The sequence below is a fragment of the Rhinoderma darwinii genome, chromosome 3 (genome assembly GCF_050947455.1).
Source record: "Rhinoderma darwinii isolate aRhiDar2 chromosome 3, aRhiDar2.hap1, whole genome shotgun sequence".
Taxonomy (NCBI): Eukaryota; Metazoa; Chordata; class Amphibia; order Anura; family Rhinodermatidae; genus Rhinoderma; species Rhinoderma darwinii.
The window spans coordinates 425505681-425524129 of NC_134689.1; the positions used below are offsets into that span (position 1 = coordinate 425505681).

The window sequence follows — 18449 nt, forward strand, 5'->3', positions numbered from 1 at the left end:
ACATAAAGTGAAATATGTCAGATTTGAAAAATGGGCTCTGAGCCTTAAGGCCCAAACTAGGCTGCGTCCTTAAGGGGTTAAAGAGGACCTTATATTTATTACACATTTAGCCCTTGACACTCTCATCTATCCTAAAAAAATTCAAGGTTCTCTGACGCGCGCTTGGCCCACAGAAATCTCGTCAGCAATGCCTGTTTTTACGCGCATTTAGACTGCTTTTTGGTCTAAACCAGTTACCCATCATCCAGGAAGAATTCTCCTCACACTTTACCTTTAGCAGTTAATATTACCCCTGCACAACACGGATCATTCAGAAGTAATATCTTTTATTTAAAAAAAAATACTACCTCAAATATTGAGATAACTAAACGCACCAAAAATAAGACATTTATTAATCCCCCTTCATCTATGGTGCTTCCCATCACCCCTTCTGCTTCTCATTCCCTTTTCCAAACATCCACAAACGCTATCCCTTATTCTTCAGCTAACCAAATATGCATGATCCCAATGAATGCTTTTAAATCTTCTGATTTAGACATTTATCTACTACGTCTCCCAGTATTCCCATTCCATCACGTCCGTCGCCCTTGTTTAATGATTCCAAAGAAATGCACAACCAGCATAGTTTAACATCCTTACTCCAGTTATCAGTACGCAGTACCCCTTTTTCATTAGTTCACACTCCCTCTGCTTCCTTCCGACATGCCGTACATAACCCTAAGCAATCCCCAACTCATCTGGACCATTTTTGTGCCACCGATAATACTAACATAGACTATGCCTTACCCACGATGGACAACACTTACTCAGCCATTTCTTTTTTTAGGTCTCCCTCACAGCTTACCATGCCCCCAGTCCCACCCTCAGTAAAAACTACTGACATTTTGATACCCTATATCAAGAGTCCAAAAGCAAAAACCATCACCAGTTTTTTTCCAAAAGTCCAAAAAATATAGACAAAAAGAAAATTGGAAAGTGATACAGAGGGAGGAGAGGAGGCAGAAACCGCAACAAGCCAACCAGTGACAATAAAAATGAAGAAGCACAGAGCCATGTAAGCTGATGAATCATGTCTAATGATCTGGTAGTCTGATGGAGGAATCTGGTTTTGGCAGCTGCCAGTAGAACGCTGTCTACCGGAATGCATAGTGCCTACTGTATTGTGGTGGAGGAGGGGGAATGGTCTGGGGATTTTTTTTTTTTTAGAGTTTTGCCCTTTATTTTCAGTGTAGGGTTAAGGCTACAGGATATAAAGGCATTTTACACCAATTTTTGCTTCCAACTTAGTGGTAACAGTTTGGGGTTCAGCTCTTCTCTGTTCCAGCATGACTGTGCCCAGTGCACACAGCGAGCTCCATAAAGACATGGTATGAGAAGTTTGCTGTGGAGAAACTTGAGTGGCTGCATAGAGCAGCAGCAGTCCCGGTGTAATGATAGGGGTAGGGAAACGGACAAGTGAGCCCTAATCTACCCGCCACTCTGTCCCTGCCTACTTGCAACGACCTGCCCTAGGCGACGGGGTACAACTGGGCGGCGGTCCCTACGCTCAGTAAGTGCACGAGACAAACAGACAAGGGTACACAAAGCTAAGGGAAATGGGGCAGTTGCCCACGGCAACACCGTGAGCAACAAGAGAGGTGAACGAGCCGAGTCAAACCAGGAGTGTACGAGGTACCAAACGCAGAGCAGGAGAGTAGTCAGTAAGCCAGGGTCAATATGGAGCAGGATCAAATAGTCAGAAGCTGTAGCTGGGCCAGGAAACCACAGGAGAAGAATCACAAGCAAAGGAGGAGCAGGAAAGGCAGGTATAAATAGACAGAGGGCGGGAGCTAGCTGAGTCTGGCCAGGCTGCGATAGGCTCTCCCACTCCTAAGCCTGCCAGCTTGAGTGGGGGAAGCTGGAGTCAGTCTCAGAGACAGACTCAGGTGCAGACTGATTACCTATGGGCGTATACACAGAAGTTGTGCCTGGCAGATCCTTTACACCCGGTCTAAAGTTAATGTGGAAAATTTATCATCAATTTCTTGTCCTGTTGGGGTTGGCCGCCACTGTCCGTGCAGGTGCTTGTAGTCCTAGTACGGGCTCCATAGAAGTTTATGCTGCACTCTCAATGATCAGTCAGGAATTCAGCGAAGCAAGCAGTCTACTCCTACAACAGTATGCCTACAGCCATCCACTAAATTCTTACTGGTTGGTGACATAGTCCCTTCTATTCCAGCTGGTAGATTCTTAGGCCTTCTGAAGTTTGTTGGTACTGGTTATACAGATGGTGAATAAAATAAAAAAGTACTATTCATACAAGACTGTGCCCACTCTCTACAGTCAGATTGCAGGGAATGTGAGGCAGTCCCTTATTCTCTGTGTCTATCCAGGTGCACTTCACCACTGTTTTTGACAAAAAATGAACTAGTGGACAACATGATGATTTCTTAGAGGATGATCTCTTCTGCACGGTTACAGCATTTTCACTGTACAGTTAAAAACAAAAAATGCACAAGCGCCTGCAGTGTCAGCGGCAGCCAATGAAGTATCATAGATATAATGTGTCTTATTTATGAACACGTGAAAGAAATGGAAAAAATGGTCAAAATAAACACAACCTGCACCCTGCCCCAGGAGAACTTCAAAACTGGGCTCCAATGGGCGTCTTGGATAATAAACTGCAAAAAAGTCCTCAACATGTCCCTAAAGTGGAAACAGAGGGCACAGTAGCATTATCTACAGAGGGCAGTGTAGCATTATCTACAGAGGGCAGTGTAGCATTATCTACAGAGGGCGCTGTGGCATTATCTACAGAGGGCAGTGTAGCATTATCTACAGAGGGCAGTGTAGCATTATCTACAGAGGGCAGTGTGGCATTATCTACAGAGGGCGCTGTGGCATTATCTACAGAGGGCACTGTGGCATTATCTACAGAGGGCAGTGTGGCATTATCTACAGAGGGCGCTGTGGCATTATCTACAGAGGGCGCTGTGGCATTATCTACAGAGGGCACTGTGGCATTATCTACAGAGGGCACTGTGGCATTATCTACAGAGGGCAGTGTAGCATTTTCTACAGAGGGCAGTGTAGCATTATCTACAGAGGGCAGTGTGGCATTATCTACAGAGGGCACTGTGGCATTATCTACAGAGGGCAGTGTAGCATTATCTACAGAGGGCACTGTGGCATTATCTACAGAGGGCACTGTGGCATTATCTACAGAGTTCATTGTGGCATTATATACAGAGGCTAGTGTGGCATTATCTACACTGTCTGGACTGTCTGGACTATTCAGGTACCCTTGTGCGGGACTTTGTAATGATTGGGTTCTCTGTAGTTTCGCCAGCTGTCTCCCCGCTATGGCGGTGTGGCGTAGTGGGTCCACATACCCACAGACCGTGACAGTACGCTCAGGCCATGGACCCTGCTGGTGAACCCGAGACCTTGACGATGACACAAGCCATGCAGGCAGAGATGCAAGACCTTCAGTGCCAGATATGGAGGTAAGTTTGGACTTTTTTTTTTTCCACCAGTTTTAGAATTGTTACTAGAAAATTAGAATATATAAATATAGAATGAATATATGTTTTATATGTTTTTATTGTTATTAGGTAATGTTACACTAAATTTACAATGTTATTTACTAGACTTTAGGAATAACTATATTTCTATGTGGACACGACAGACAAAGACAGTAAGTTCCCCAAGGAGTAATAACTGAAGCTTTGGGACAGAATGGAAATGTATAAAATGATTTTACCACACCTTTGCTATCCCATAGTTCATATTTTCTGCCTTCTTTTTTACCAGGTTAGAAGATAAAAGAACACTGACGTTGGTAAATTTGTTTACTACAAAAAAATCCATGGTGTGTACTGGATCTACGTTATGTGCTCAGGGAATGGTGGAATGATGAATGTGTTGTTCGGTGTCTGAGCATTGATTTCTACAACTGTTTCTCTGTCCCGCTACTGCTATTCAGCTTCCATTTAGATTTTTCCTTCCGTTTGTTCTGTTTCCTTACTGTCAGTGACTTTTTTTTATCGATGACCCTCTATGCATGTAAGGCTCTATTCACATTTGAGTTGAAGGCCCATGTAAGACACTGGGGTCCATAGGGCGCTGGTGATATCCATCTTATCACCGATCCGGTACTGCGTTTTGGCAATCATTATAAACGGAAGCCACGATACAGATGTGAACAGAGTCTAATATGCACAATAGCCATGGTCACTGGTTGTATCAGTTGAGGTTCTTCCTTGATAAACTCAAGGATGGCTCATGACAGCGCAGCTTGATCGTTGTGTTGCCACGACCAGCAGCGTATTCAGTTCTGCCATAGTAGAATACAGCAGAAGATCTCCAAAACAGTGATCCTCGGGTAAGTAAAGCTTTCAGGGAAACTATAACTACATAACTCTGGCCGAGAGCTGATTTTCAGACTTTCAGTGCATGAATACATCACAGAACAGAATTATTATCTTTCGTAACTCTGTAGTTCTTGGAGCTGGGTTGGGTATCCAGGGTAGGGGCATTGCCATACGGGATGCAGAGGTAGCAGTCACACCTGGGCCCTGGTGCCACATAAGAAGAGTCATGTTATAAATGGTAAATAAGAAGACACCAGCATTATAAAAGGCACACATTAATCCTCTGGTCAAGGAATTTGTTCTCCGTTCTTCAATAGTGTCAGGAGTTGTTATCCCCTTAAAGCAGCCAATTTGCAACTGCCCCGTAGGGTTTTTTGCCTCCTCTGGGTCAACCCTGTTAATTGATAGGTTAAACTTGATGGACCAAATTCAGACGACCGTGGTATACGTCCGTGTGATGGCTGTTAAAACAACGTCCGTCACATCGATGCATGTATATCAATCGGGCCGTTCACACGGCTGTTGTTTTAATGGACCCTGTGAAGGGTCCATTGAAAAATAGAACATGTCCCATTATGTTCAGTTTGCACAGATCCCTCGATAAACTTAAGTTCATAGCGATCCGTGAAAACAGGACCCACACGGGGGCAGGTCGGATGTGAAAAACGGTCATTTTTCCACATCCGGGTTTCACCACGTTCATCTGAATTCGGCCTTAATTTGCACTTATATTGTACCATTGAAGTAAATTCAACAGAGAGCAATTGTGACCCTGGGTAGTCAGCAGGTAAAATATACAATATACAATCATATACAATCAACACAGGAATGCCTTCAGGCAAGCAAAAACCCTTATTTCCTGACTACCCACAATTTAATAGGAAAATAAACTAACAAATTTTATTAAGCTACGTGTAGCAAAAAGACAGACCACATAAACGTCAGTTTAAAATTATCACTGTCACGGTGCCGAAGTGAAAGTGAAAACAGCCAGCTGGAAGGCTCGGCAGATCATTCAAACGGCCAGGGTGAATACTGACTGAATTGGAGTCAGTTACAAGATAGAAGCCACACTTAGTGAATCAGCATCAAATTCGGCTAGGACAGGAATTAAAAACACACTTTAAAGCCCCCCCGACATGTTTCGCTAACTGGTAGCGTCCTCAGGGGTACATGGGGCTAGTGGCGACGCGGCGAGAAGACAGAGACCTTTATGGCAATGTGGAGTGACGTAAATGGAGGGCGTGTATACGAACGGGCCGCCAATCAGACACTTCAGGACAGCGCAAAGACCAGATGAAACAGCCCGGCCAATAGAGATCATCATAGTGAAGAGCCAATAGGAGGCAACGAGCGACATGGACACACTGTCAAATTAGTTAGTGAAGACGCGCATGAGCAGTAAGCCATAGCAGGGACTTAGAAAAATGCTGAGAGAAAACACTACTACATCAGGGATCAGCGCAAGCGCCGTAGCTGACAATACGGACATAGAGTAGACGCCCCGTGATATACTCCTTCAAGATAGCCGCGCATGCGCCATGGCACATAATAGGTACTTAGAAAAATGATGAGCACTAAGGCAACAGCAGAAAGTATTGCAAGTCGGAGCAAGCGCCGTAGCTGTCACTCCGGACTTAGAGCAGGCACATAATGATATTATTATAATAGCAACACGCGTGCGCAACAATGTCCACATCGGACTTAGAAAAATAGTGGTAAAAACAGAGTCGACATTGCCTACTTTGGTATGGGAAAGGTGCGCAATCGCAACATGACATAATAGCGACTTAGAAGAGTATAGACAGCCACAGAAACTTGACAAACCAGCGTGTGCGCCGTAAATGTCAGCTGGCCCCTAACACAGAGAATAGTGATGTCCCCCGTTTTGGCAAGGGACGCCCAATCGGGGCTGCAGGAGCAGTCTACACTATATACAACTGCACAGTACAATCAGAGGGGAACACAACGATACATAATCAGACAAAACAATCTGAATAAGACATAAATGTCAAGAATGTCAAGAATGTCCCTCCCACTCTCAGTCATGGACCCTAGTGACCGCAGCCCTCCTTTTTACCCATAATGGTGTACCTATCAATGATAGGCATATCCAATATCCCAGTAGGGATAATATATACTCCATATGTAGATGAATTCTTGAATGTATATAATGAGTATAATAGAACAAAATTAATACTCGCGGCCGCACATTAAAATACATATATGGTCATAAATGGTGATTCCATAGTAAGATAAACCATAACATAAATAGAGATAGAGCCACCCTATTAAGAGGGGGCAAAATTTACATAATACAGGCGATTAATCTAAACCAAAAGCACTAACTGATCGTATACGAGTATAAACGATACAGAGATTATAAGGAATAACAGTAGACAATGGAGACATCCATACAGTACATGAAGGGAAATGCAGAACGGATCAAAGAAAGGCACTATAAGTGAAACCCTCATTTAATCCCTGAGGGGTCATGGTACCAAGGCGGTGGATCCAGCGTGCTTCCTCCTGTAGGAGTTTTCGATCTAGGTTGCCAGCCCTGGGTCCCAATTTTAGTTGTTCAATGCCCCAGAATTGGAGTAGCTTGGGGTTATCAGAATGGAACCTATGCATATGTCTAGAGAGAGTGGTATCCTCTTTCAGATTGATGGTACTAAGATGTCTCGATACTCTCCTCCTCAATTCCTGCAGGGTCTTACCGACATATAATTTCGGGCAGGGACATTTAGCCAAATAGATGATCCCGCTACTCTGGCAATTAAGAAATTGCTTAATGTGATATAGTCTATTATCTGAGGGGTTAGTGAAACTTCTAACTCTAGGCATCAGAGGACAAAAGGAACACTTACCGCAGGGGTGGAAGCCAGTTACAGGTGATTTTAGCCATGTAGATGGTGTATTATGGGAGATGGGGGAATAATGGCTATGTACCAAAAAAATCACGGAGATTTTTACCCCTACGATAGGTAATAGCAGGGTTGGCCGGGAGTACCTCCACTAAATCTGGGTCAGCGGTAAGGATAGACCAATGTTTTCTCAGAACGCCAACCACCTGGGAGAAGCACACGTCAAAGGTGCCAATGCAACGAATGGCATTGGACGATGGTGGCAATACGGATACAGCACCTCTATCAGAGAGTAGTTCAGATCTTTGAGATGCCCTGGCCCTAGCATAGGCCCTATGGAGCCACTTTTTAGGATACCCCCGTGCCAAGAATTTATGGTAAAGACCATCGCATTCTTTCTGAAAAGATGACTCATCAGAACAGTTGCGTTTGGCTCGTAGGTATTGGCCGATAGGTATCCCTCTCTTCAGGGCAGGTGGGTGATGGCTGTTCCAGTGCAGGAAACTATTGGTCGCTGTAGCTTTCCGGAATATATCAGTTTGGACACCGCCAACAGGGTCCAGAGAGATCTTAAGGTCCAGGAAATCAATTACCCGATCGTTTATATCAAAGGTGAATTTCATACCAATAGAATTGGTGTTGAGCATAGACATGAAGTCAGTGAAGATGTTGACATCCCCATCCCAAAGGATGAGAATGTCATCGATATATCTACCCCAAAAGGAGATATGTGACGTAAAGAAAAGTAGATCGTCGGAAAAGACAATGGTGTCTTCCCACCAACCCAAGAAAAGGTTGGCATAGGAAGGTGCACAAACAGTGCCCATGGCCGTGCCTTTTATCTGATGATAATATTTGGCATCAAAAGTGAAAAAATTATGAGTGAGTAAAAAACGTAATAGTGATAGAACGAAATTATTATGACGATGAAATTGGGTGCCTTTGGTGCTCAGAAAATATTTAACTGCAGTGAGACCTAGGTCGTGCTGAATGTTAGTGTACAATGACTCCACGTCTATGCTCGCTAACAGAGTGGTGGGGGTGACATTGATCTCCTGAATCCTGGTGACGGTGTCTTTAGTATCCTTAAGGTGAGATGACAGGGCAGAAACAAAAGGGGACAGAATCTCGTCCACATAAAGACTTATGCCCTGTGTAAGGTTGTCGTTTCCCGACACTATAGGTCTTCCAGGGATAGGGTTCTTATTTTTATGAACCTTTGGTAAGGCGTAAAAACTTGCTTTGCTACACGTAGCTTAATAAAATTTGTTAGTTTATTTTCCTATTAAATTGTGGGTAGTCAGGAAATAAGGGTTTTTGCTTGCCTGAAGGCATTCCTGTGTTGATTGAAGTAAATTCAACACAATATGTAAAATTAAAAAATAGCACAAGAGGCCAAAGTAATATAAGTAACATATTAACGTCTGATATATTTAGAATAGAGATATAAACTATTGGAATTATCCTTCACTTAAGTGGAAAATTAGCTCCATGAAGGATATTTTTGTTTTATCCTTTAGATGAGGAACAATATCTCCAGTATTCATCTCCTGGGATTTCCAGGTCTTCACAAGCTCAAGTATCTGCTCTTCTTCTTTCTGCTCATCATGTACTGCTTGACCATGGTTGGAAATATTTTCATTATTATGTTAGTGTTTATGAAAAGAAGTCTCCATTCTCCCAAGTACTTTTTCCTCACGCACCTATCATTATATGATATCTTACTAGCCACTGATATCATTCCCAACATGTTTGGTGTAGTGCTCCATGAAGGGGCCACCATGTCGTTCACTGCCTGTATAGTTCAATTTGATGTGTTTGGATCCTTAGAAGGTGTTGAGTGTCTTCTTCTAACAGTGATGTCTTATGACCGTTATATTGCTATCTGCAACCCCCTGCACTACAATATTACTATGAATGAGTCATTTTGTGTGAAGTCTATTGTTACTACCTGGACTCTGGGATTCTTGATGACATTGATAAATGCGGTGACAATAGGACGGCTGAAGTTCTGTGGAGCTAATGTGATTGACCATTTTTTTTGTGACTACAAACCTATTGTGGAGCTTTCATGCTCAGATATCTTCATACTCCAGGTCCAGACTTTCATAATAGGTTTTTGTATAATTGCTTGTCCGTTTTTGATAATTGTGGCCTCTTATGTCTGTATCATATTCACTATCCTGAAAATCCGATCAGAGAGCGGGAGACAAAAAGCCTTCTTCACCTGCAGCTCACACTTGACCGTGGTCTCGATATTTAATGGAACATTGATATCAGTTTATGTGGTTCCAGCAGGTGGAAAGTTATTAATTTTGGGTAAAATCACTTCTCTGCTCTACACGGTGGTGACTCCATTGCTTAACCCAGTAATTTATAGTTTGAGGAACAAAGACATCATGGAAGTCTTTGAAAATCTAAAAAATATCATTTGATTTTTGTAAAATCTCCAAACAAAAAGTTGAATATTATAATTATTATATATAAAGGGAATCTGTAACCTCATAAACCTAAGATATCTAATAGATGGCCAAAGATCATCTGCTCTTACAACTTCCATTGCATGACTTCCGTGAAAGCACACCCTCTATGTAAATTGAATGTCCCACTTGGCTGATTGACTGACCACTGGACCTCAACCATGCCATGTTGGTGTTTAAGGTGTTGTGTGTCATGTGTAGCCCCACTGAGCCTTTAAGCCAAGATGGGCCATCTATTTAAATAACAGCAGCACTTTTTATGGAGTGATTTCAGGAATTGGGTGTTTTTATAAACTGCATAGTACATTATATAGTTAAAACTATGTGGACTCCTGTCCATTACCTTTATGAGATTATTTGACATACCATTCCAAAACCATGGGTGTTCATAGGGAGTTGGGCCCCCTTTAGCAGCTATTCTGGGAAGGCTTTCCACCGGTTTTGGAGGGTGTTTGTGAAAATTTGTGCAAATTCAGCCAAAGGAGCATTTTTGAGGTCAGACACTGATGTTGGACAAGAAGGTCTGGCATGCAACCTGCGTTCCAAATCATCCCAAAGGGCAGGGCTCTATGGAGGTTACTCAAGTTCCTCCACACCAAACTCTCACCCACTCACCACTCAGCCGTCTCACTCTATCAGTTTACAAGGTCTAACGCTTCATAGCTGAGCTGTTGTTACTCCTAGACGTCTCCACTTCACAATAATAGCAGTTGCTATTATCTACCGGGCAGATCTAGCAGACCGGTATCCTATGACAGTGCCACTGTCACTGACCTTTTTAGTACTACAACCAATATTTTGCTATGGAGATTGGATGGCTGTGTGCTTGATTATATGCACCCATTCACAATGGGCGCATCTGCAACATCTAAACTAAATAATAAGGAGGGAAGTCCACATAGTGTAGTAATGGAAAATCTCACTTATGGTATCTTCAAATGCAATATTTTGTTTTCGCACAATCCAGAATTAGAATCTGTGAACATCTGTTATGCTTTTAGAAAGTCTGTACTAGGGTTAATCTTATGATTTATTTCAGCAAACCTGAATGTAAAAAATCAAATAAGTAAAAGGAAAATGCACTTTTTCTGCACAGGGCGTTGCTGTGTTGTCCCTAATGTTTACAAGCTGGGCAGCTGATGTGGCTGGGACTGTAGTTTGATTATTAGCTCTGCTTTCTGGTCCTGAGATCACTGTACACTGCTGTATTTCACTTATTGTATTGATTAGTAGTGAATGTATAAGATATCTATGAATTGACTTGAACATTATCTATCTTTTGTTTAATATATTTGGTAAATATTTTTGAACAGCTCCGAACAGCTTTCTATCTGGCAGTCTGGACGAGTCTGGGTTTGGTGAATGCCAGGAGAACGTCACCTGCCTGACTGCATTGTGCCAACCGTAAAGTTTGTTTGAGGAGGGAATGCTTTGGGGTTGTTTTTCAGGGGTTGGCCTAGGCCCGTTAGCTCCAGTGAAGAGAAACCTTAATGCTTCAGCACACCAAGACATTTTGGACAATTGTAGCTTCCAACTTTGTGCGAACAGTTTGGGGTTTGGCCCTTTTCTGTTCCAGTATGACAGCGCCCCAGTGCACAAGGTCCATAAAGACATGGTTGGGAGAGTTTGGTGTTGAAGAACTTGACAATGGCCGCACAGAGCTCTGGCCTCAACCCCATCTAACACTTTTGTGATGAACTAGAACAGAGATTGCGAGCCAGAACCCCTCCCCCAACATCAGTATCTGGCCTCACAAATGCTCTTCTGGTTGAATAGGCAATAATTCCCACAGACAGCCCAAAATCTTATATAAAGCCCCCAGAAGAGTGGAAGCTGTTTTAGCTGCAAAGTGGAGACCAACTTCATATTAATGTCTGTGGATTTAGAATAGGATGTCATAAAAAATCATGCAGGTGTAATGTGTAGGTGTCCCAATACTTTTCTCCATATAGTGTATCTTCATATTGTATTTAAATATCTTTAACATTTTCTCCTAATTATCCTTAGAAATAATGAATACCAAATAAAGCATTTTTCTCTATTGGTCAATTATTGTATTACCATCAACATTAATATATAACCATCAACATCAATGTACTTTCTCTACCACCTCACTGTAAAGCCATAGTGCTTACATAGCACCCAGAGTGCAATTTTGACATTTTGGGGTGGTCACCACAAAATGTGAGTATGCCCCCCCAAATCCCCTGTGAGGGCTCAGAACACTGCTGTGAGTCAACCCCATCAATGGTGCATCAGTGCTTTTATTTTTAACCACACAGAGTGTGTAAAGTGCCATTACACCTGTAGAGATCCACAAAACAAGGATCTAGCACCTCAGGAGAGGCAAAAAGATGAAGCCTGCACCTTTGGAGATGCAAAAGGTCAACCAGGCATCTCCAGAGATGCAGTTAAAACAGTTGTGACGGTGAATTATGTGTAGTTTATTGTGAGCCCTCAGCAGAGAGGAATGATTCTGTAATCAGGTACCACAGGTCGTGTCTCCTGCATATGGACAATCAGATGAGTCAGAGGTGCAGCCACGAGACATAAAGTGTCCTCATTGTCCAGTCTCCACAGGGGGTCATCAGGAGGCACCACCATCACTCAGCTAGTGTGCAGACCAACAAATCAAGCAGATCCAGTTATCTCCCCCTACTGTGTTCTCATCCTGGCTGGGGCAGACAATAGACGAGCAATACACATAATAGTACAAAAGACACAACTCACATACAGACAGTAGAAATACAAACTAAAGTCATTATAACAAATCATGGTGACTAGAAACTGCCAAGATGTTCCTCCCCCTGAGGGGTATATAAGGGCTTGTCCTGGGGAGGATGTAGAACTCCTGGATGAAGACTTTACTGAGAGCTGAAGCTGAGGCCGGCACTCTGAGGAGTTTCCTGTGATTTCCTGATTTTGGGGACTGTGTGCTGTCCCTGCGTGGAAGGCAACCTCGTCGGTCAGCGTTGGATGCATTGGATCCTGTTGGAGTTGCCCTGTCATCACTGGCTCTATTGATTGTGTATTAACCTAACGAACTCCATGACACCATGTTTGGTATCAGAAATGTCATTATTTTACATTATATGTTTTTTTTTTTTTTCATTGCTGTTTTTTAACAAAAGGATCTCCTTATCCTGATGTCTAGTCCTCTCCCCACAGTCTATTTCTCCCCCCACCAATATAGTCTGACCCCTCTATAACCTGACTTACCCCTTTATTTTCTACATTGACCTCCCTCCTCAGCCCTAGTTTAACCGCTTCCCGACCACCCACAGTAAATTCACGTCGGCACTTGCTGGGCTCTGTGCAGTGCCGACGTGAATTCACGGTGGATGTTAAAAGCAAGATCCGGGTGTCTCAGAATAGTGCTGACACCCGGATTGCGCTGCTGTCACCTGCCTCTGGTCCCAGAGACATGATCGGGACCTTATTTATTCAGGTACCGAACATGTGATGGTCATGATCAGGGGCGAAGCTAGGGGGGGGCAGGCGGGGCACGTGCCCCGGGCGCAGTTCAGAGGGGGGTGCCAGCGCCCCCTCCTCCTGCACTATAATTGTACCTGTGTCGCAAGGACACAGGTACAATTAGAAGCAATGAATGACCGGGCACGTTCCGTGCCCGGCCATTCAGCGCCTCTCCGCGAATGAAGCGACTGGTACCTTTTGTACCAGTGACGCTTCCGTCGATGAAAGGCGCTGACTGACTGGCAGGGAAAGTCACCCTGCCCAGCCAATCAGCGCCTTTCATAGACGCTGCGTTCAACCCCCTGGAGACCTGCGCAGAAGAGAGCAGGTCTCCGTGGCTGCCGGACGGCGTGGGAGCGGGAATAAGGTGAGTTTGAATAGTTTTTAAAAAAAATTGTAATAAAAGTGTGGCTGTATCTGCGGGGGCTATATACAGGGGGGCTATATCTACAGGGATGGGCTATATACAGGGGGACTATATCTACAGGGGGGGCTATATCTACAGGGGGTGGGTAATATACAGGGGGACTATATCTACAGGGGGTGGGCTATATACAGGGGGACTATATCTACAGGGGGGCTATATCTACAGGGGGTGGGCTATATACAGGGGGACTATATCTACAGGGGGCTATATCTACAGGGGGTGGGCTATATACAGGGGGACTATATCTACAGGGGGGCTATATCTACAGGGGGTGGGTAATATACAGGGGGACTATATCTACAGGGGGTGGGCTATATACAGGGGGACTATATCTACAGGGGGGCTATATCTACAGGGGGTGGGCTATATACAGGGGGACTATATCTACAGGGGGTGGGCTATATACAGGTGGACTATATCTACAGGGGGTGGGCTATATACAGGTGGACTATTTCTACAGTGGGTGGGCTATATACAGGGGGACTATATCTACAGGGGGGCTATATACTGGGGTGGGCTATCTATGGAGCACCATATACAGGGGTGGGCTATAGCTACAGGGGGGGCTATATAGTATATAGCCCCTGTAGATATAGCCCAACCTTGTAGATATGGTCCCCCTGTAGATATAGCCCACCCCTGTATATAGTCCCCCTGTAGATATAGCCCACCCCTTTATATAGTCCCCCTGTAGACATAGCCCACCCCTGTATATAGCCCACCCCTGTATATAGTCCCCCTGTATATATAGTCCCCCTGTAGATATAGCCCACCCCTGTATATAGCCCCCTGTAGATATAGTCCCACTGTATATAGTCCCCCTGTAGATATAGCTCACCCCTGTATATAGTCCCCCTGTAGATATAGCCCACCCCTGTATATAGTGTCCCACAAATAGATCCCCCTATAGTGCTCCACAGAAAGCCCACCCCTGTATATAGCCCCCTTGTACATATAGTCCACCCCTGTATATAGTGCTCCACAGATAGCCCACCCTTGTATATAGTATATACAGGGGTGGGCTATCTGTGGAGCACTATATACAGGGGTGGACTATCTAGTGGAGCACTATATACAGGGGTGGACTATATGTACAAGGGGTCTATCTGTGAAACACTATATACAGGGGTGGACTATATGTGGAGCACTATATACAGGGGTGGGCTATATCTACAGGGGGCTACATACAGGGTTGGGCTATCTGTAGAGTACTATATACAGGGGTGGGTTATATCTACAGGGGGCTATATACAGGGGTGGGCTATCTGTAGAGCACTATAGGGGGAGTTATTTGTGGGACACTATATACAGGGGTGGTCTGTATGGGGACACTATCTACAGGGGCTCTATGGCAGGCACTATCTACAGGGGGCTCTATGGCAGGCACTATCTACAGGGGGCACAGTGTGTGTGTGTGTGTGAGACACGGTGTATGGTGCTATTATAATTAGAGGTGCAGTGTATGGCACTATTATATTTAGGGGCGTAGTGTGTGGTATAATGATAACTTTATATTTATTTATAGGTGCAGAAATATTGGAAAAGTGAGAAGCTGAAGGCAAACTGCAGAAATTGTCTGTGACCGGGAGAAGCCACCATAGAGGTCTGGACCGGATGGAGAAAAAGAACTGGAATCTGAGACGTCACCGTTGAGTCACTTAATGTAAGTGTTCATTCTGCCTCTAATCAGTAATGTAGTCACTGTATAATCTGCAGCGAGATGATGGGGGGTATGATTATGATATGATTTATTTTTTGTGAAAATACATCTCCCAGCATATCCTTACAATTGTTCGGGTCATGCTGGGAGCTGTAGTTTTACGCCGTACACACCTATACAGCAGGCGTTGCACTAAATTGAGCTGTATTGGTGCTGGTGTTGTATATATGTAGTGAGCTTGGTTCTGGTGTTGTGTATAGAACCATATTGCTTGTGAAATGTACAAATATTTTTATGCTCGCGTTACATAAAAATAAATGACACGTCGATTGGTAGAGAAAACAAACATGGCGAGGGGGAAGGAGATGTCGGGAAAGAAGTTGGGGGGGGCGCCAAACTGAATCTTTGCCCCGGGTGCTGGAGAACCTAGCTACGCCTCTGGTTATGATAATCAATCATGACCATCGCAGGGAAAGTTTGTTGTAGCAACAAACTTTCCGTCGTAACCTACTCTGTCTCTCCTCTGCTGTTCCGTCAGAGAGCAAACAGAGGAGAGACAGTGCCTCTGGTCCTGGAGACATGATCGGGACCTGATTGGTTCAGGCCCTGGTCATGGTAACAAATCATGGCCATCGCAGGGAAAGTTTTTTGCAGCAACAAACTTTCCCTGGGACCAAGAATATATAAACACTGTCTCTCCCCTGCTGCTCTGTCAGAGAGCAAACAGAGGAGAGACAGTGTCAGATCTGTGAAAATCACAGTATAACACACAGTAAAAAAAACACCATATAACAAATTCCCCCAATCCCATTAATCTGCCTTGTTAGGTAGGATATAGGGTTAGGGTATAGTGCTAGGTTTTAGTATTAGGGTAGTTAGTAATAATAATTACTAGGGTATAGTTAGTAATAATTTAGGTTGACGGTTAGGGTTATATTAGTAATCAATTTGATAGGAAGTGCTGTGCCATTCAATTAATTTGTTGTGGCAATTAATTTGTTCTAATTAAATTAACGAACTTCATACCATTTACGTTAATATACCTTTACGTATAAAAATATAAACGTAATAAAATGGGCCGTAAATTTTATTCTGCAGAGGAAGCGTATACCCTTTTATGCTCTGACAGTGAAGATAGTGTCTTGTCAGATGGCGAAGACTATTTTGAGGGTTTTGCTGTTAGCGAAAGTGACAGCTCAGAGTCTAGCGGTCATTCTGGTTCATCGCCAAAAAATACAAGGACCAGTACAGGACAGGTAGAGAGGGCTGTAGGAGAAACATCTCCAAATCAGGGCACGATGCCCAGTACAAGTGACATGCCTCATTTTAGTGAAGAGGCGCATGCCAACCTACAAGAGAGTTTGCTACCAGATGTAGCATTTATGAGATGGGAGGCTTCAAATTCTGGTGCGCCATTCATCCCTAACTTTAATGCCACCCCAGGTCCAAATGTGGAGGTGGAAGGTTTTGGTCCATTTAATTTTTTTACTTATTTCTAACAAATGATTTGCTGGAACATATTGTTTTCCAAACTAATTTATATGCTTCCCAATTCATCTTTCAGAATCCCCGTTCATATTATGCCAGGCAAAATTCATTGAGGCCAACAGATATTGATGAAATGAAGAAATTTATAGGCCTCACATTTGCCATGGGGCTTGTTAAAAAACCGAGCATTCGATCATACTGGTCCACCGTCCCGTTCTAACAACCCCTGCCTTTTCTGCCATTCTTCCTAAATCCCGTTATGAAATGCTCATGAGATTTTGGCATTTCAACGATAACAGTCAGTGCCTTCCTAGAAGTGCCCCAGATTATGACCGACTCTACAAAATCAGGCCCATCATCAAAGCGTTGTCAGACACATTTTTATTACTTTACACCCCCACGCAAAACATTTCCATTGATGAGTCCCTAGTAAAATTCAAGGGAGACTGCACTTCAAACAATTCATTCCATCTAAAAGAGCAAGGTTTGGAATAAAGCTCTATACAATGTGCGAGAGTTCAACATGGTACACATCAGCTTTTCGCATTTATGAGGGAAAAGATAGCCAACTAAACCCATCAGGATGCCCCCCCCCCCTATCTAGGGACAAGTGGAAAAATTGTTTCGGAGCTTATTACCCCATTTCTAGGAAAGGGCCATACCACCTGTATGTGGACAACTACTACACAAGTATACCCCTTTTTAAAAGTTTGGTCGAACAGAACACAGAGGCTTGTGGGACCATTCGTAAAAACCGCCAGGGTTTTCCACAATCATTGGTGAATGAAAAGTACAAAAAGGTGCAGTCAGGTGGTGTTCGCAGCGGAGAGCTGCTTGCCCTAAAATACAAAGACAAAAAGGAAATTTTTATCCTCAGCTCGATCCACACTGATGCAACAATGGATGTTGTACAACGAGGTTCTACTACCCAAAAGCAAAAGCCTGTGTCAATCATTGATTACAACAAATACATGGGGGGAGTAGACCTTGCTGATCAGGTTCTACAGCCATACCAGGTATCAAGAAAATCATATATCTGGTAAAAAAAATTAGTTATTTACCTATTTCAGGCTGCCACATACAACTCGTTTGTGTTATACAAAAAGGCAGGAAATTCAAATACTTTTCTAGATTACCAGGAAATGGCCATTGAAGATCTTGTTTTAGAAAATGTTGGCACCTCTCATCCATTAGAATCTGAATCTGTCAAAAGACTCACTGAGCGACATTTTATTGCTGTAATTCCCTCAACTGAATCAAGAAAGTACCCCCAAAGAAGATGTTGTGTATTTACCAAGAAAGGAATGAGGTGTGATACCCGTTATTATTGCCCAGATTACCCATCACTCCCAGCCTTGTGTCTCATTGACTGCTTTAAAATTTTCCACACAGAATCACGTTTTTAAACTCTTTATTAATTTGTCCCATTTTAGACATTCAAGAATATAATTTAGTTTATCTTTAGTGTGCTAAAATTTTCTTGGATATTTTTGTTCTTGCCATTCTTGTCAAAAACCCATCTTCATAAATGAACCACCAGCCAAAGTATGCCCAAAAATAAAAATGTACCTAAAGGGGTTGTCCGATAAAATGAAAAACTATTTAGCATTTTGCTTTTGTGAAATAAATAAACTTTCTAATATACTCTATTTTTAAAACCTGCACAGATTGCAGGTTTTAGTCCCCATTGTGTGGACCCAG

At 43.3% G+C, this 18449-nt stretch overlaps 1 protein-coding gene across 1 annotated transcript; it reads left to right on the plus strand.

Moving 5' to 3' along the window:
- Positions 1-3399: 3399 nt before the first annotated feature.
- Positions 3400-9654, plus strand: LOC142750684 (olfactory receptor 11L1-like). The gene is made up of 4 exons (XM_075859671.1): positions 3400-3485; positions 3793-3820; positions 8251-8310; positions 8740-9654. The coding sequence occupies exons 1-4, from the start codon at positions 3400-3402 to the stop codon at positions 9652-9654; spliced, it is 1089 nt and encodes a 362-aa protein (XP_075715786.1).
- The last annotated feature ends 8795 nt before the right edge of the window (positions 9655-18449 follow it).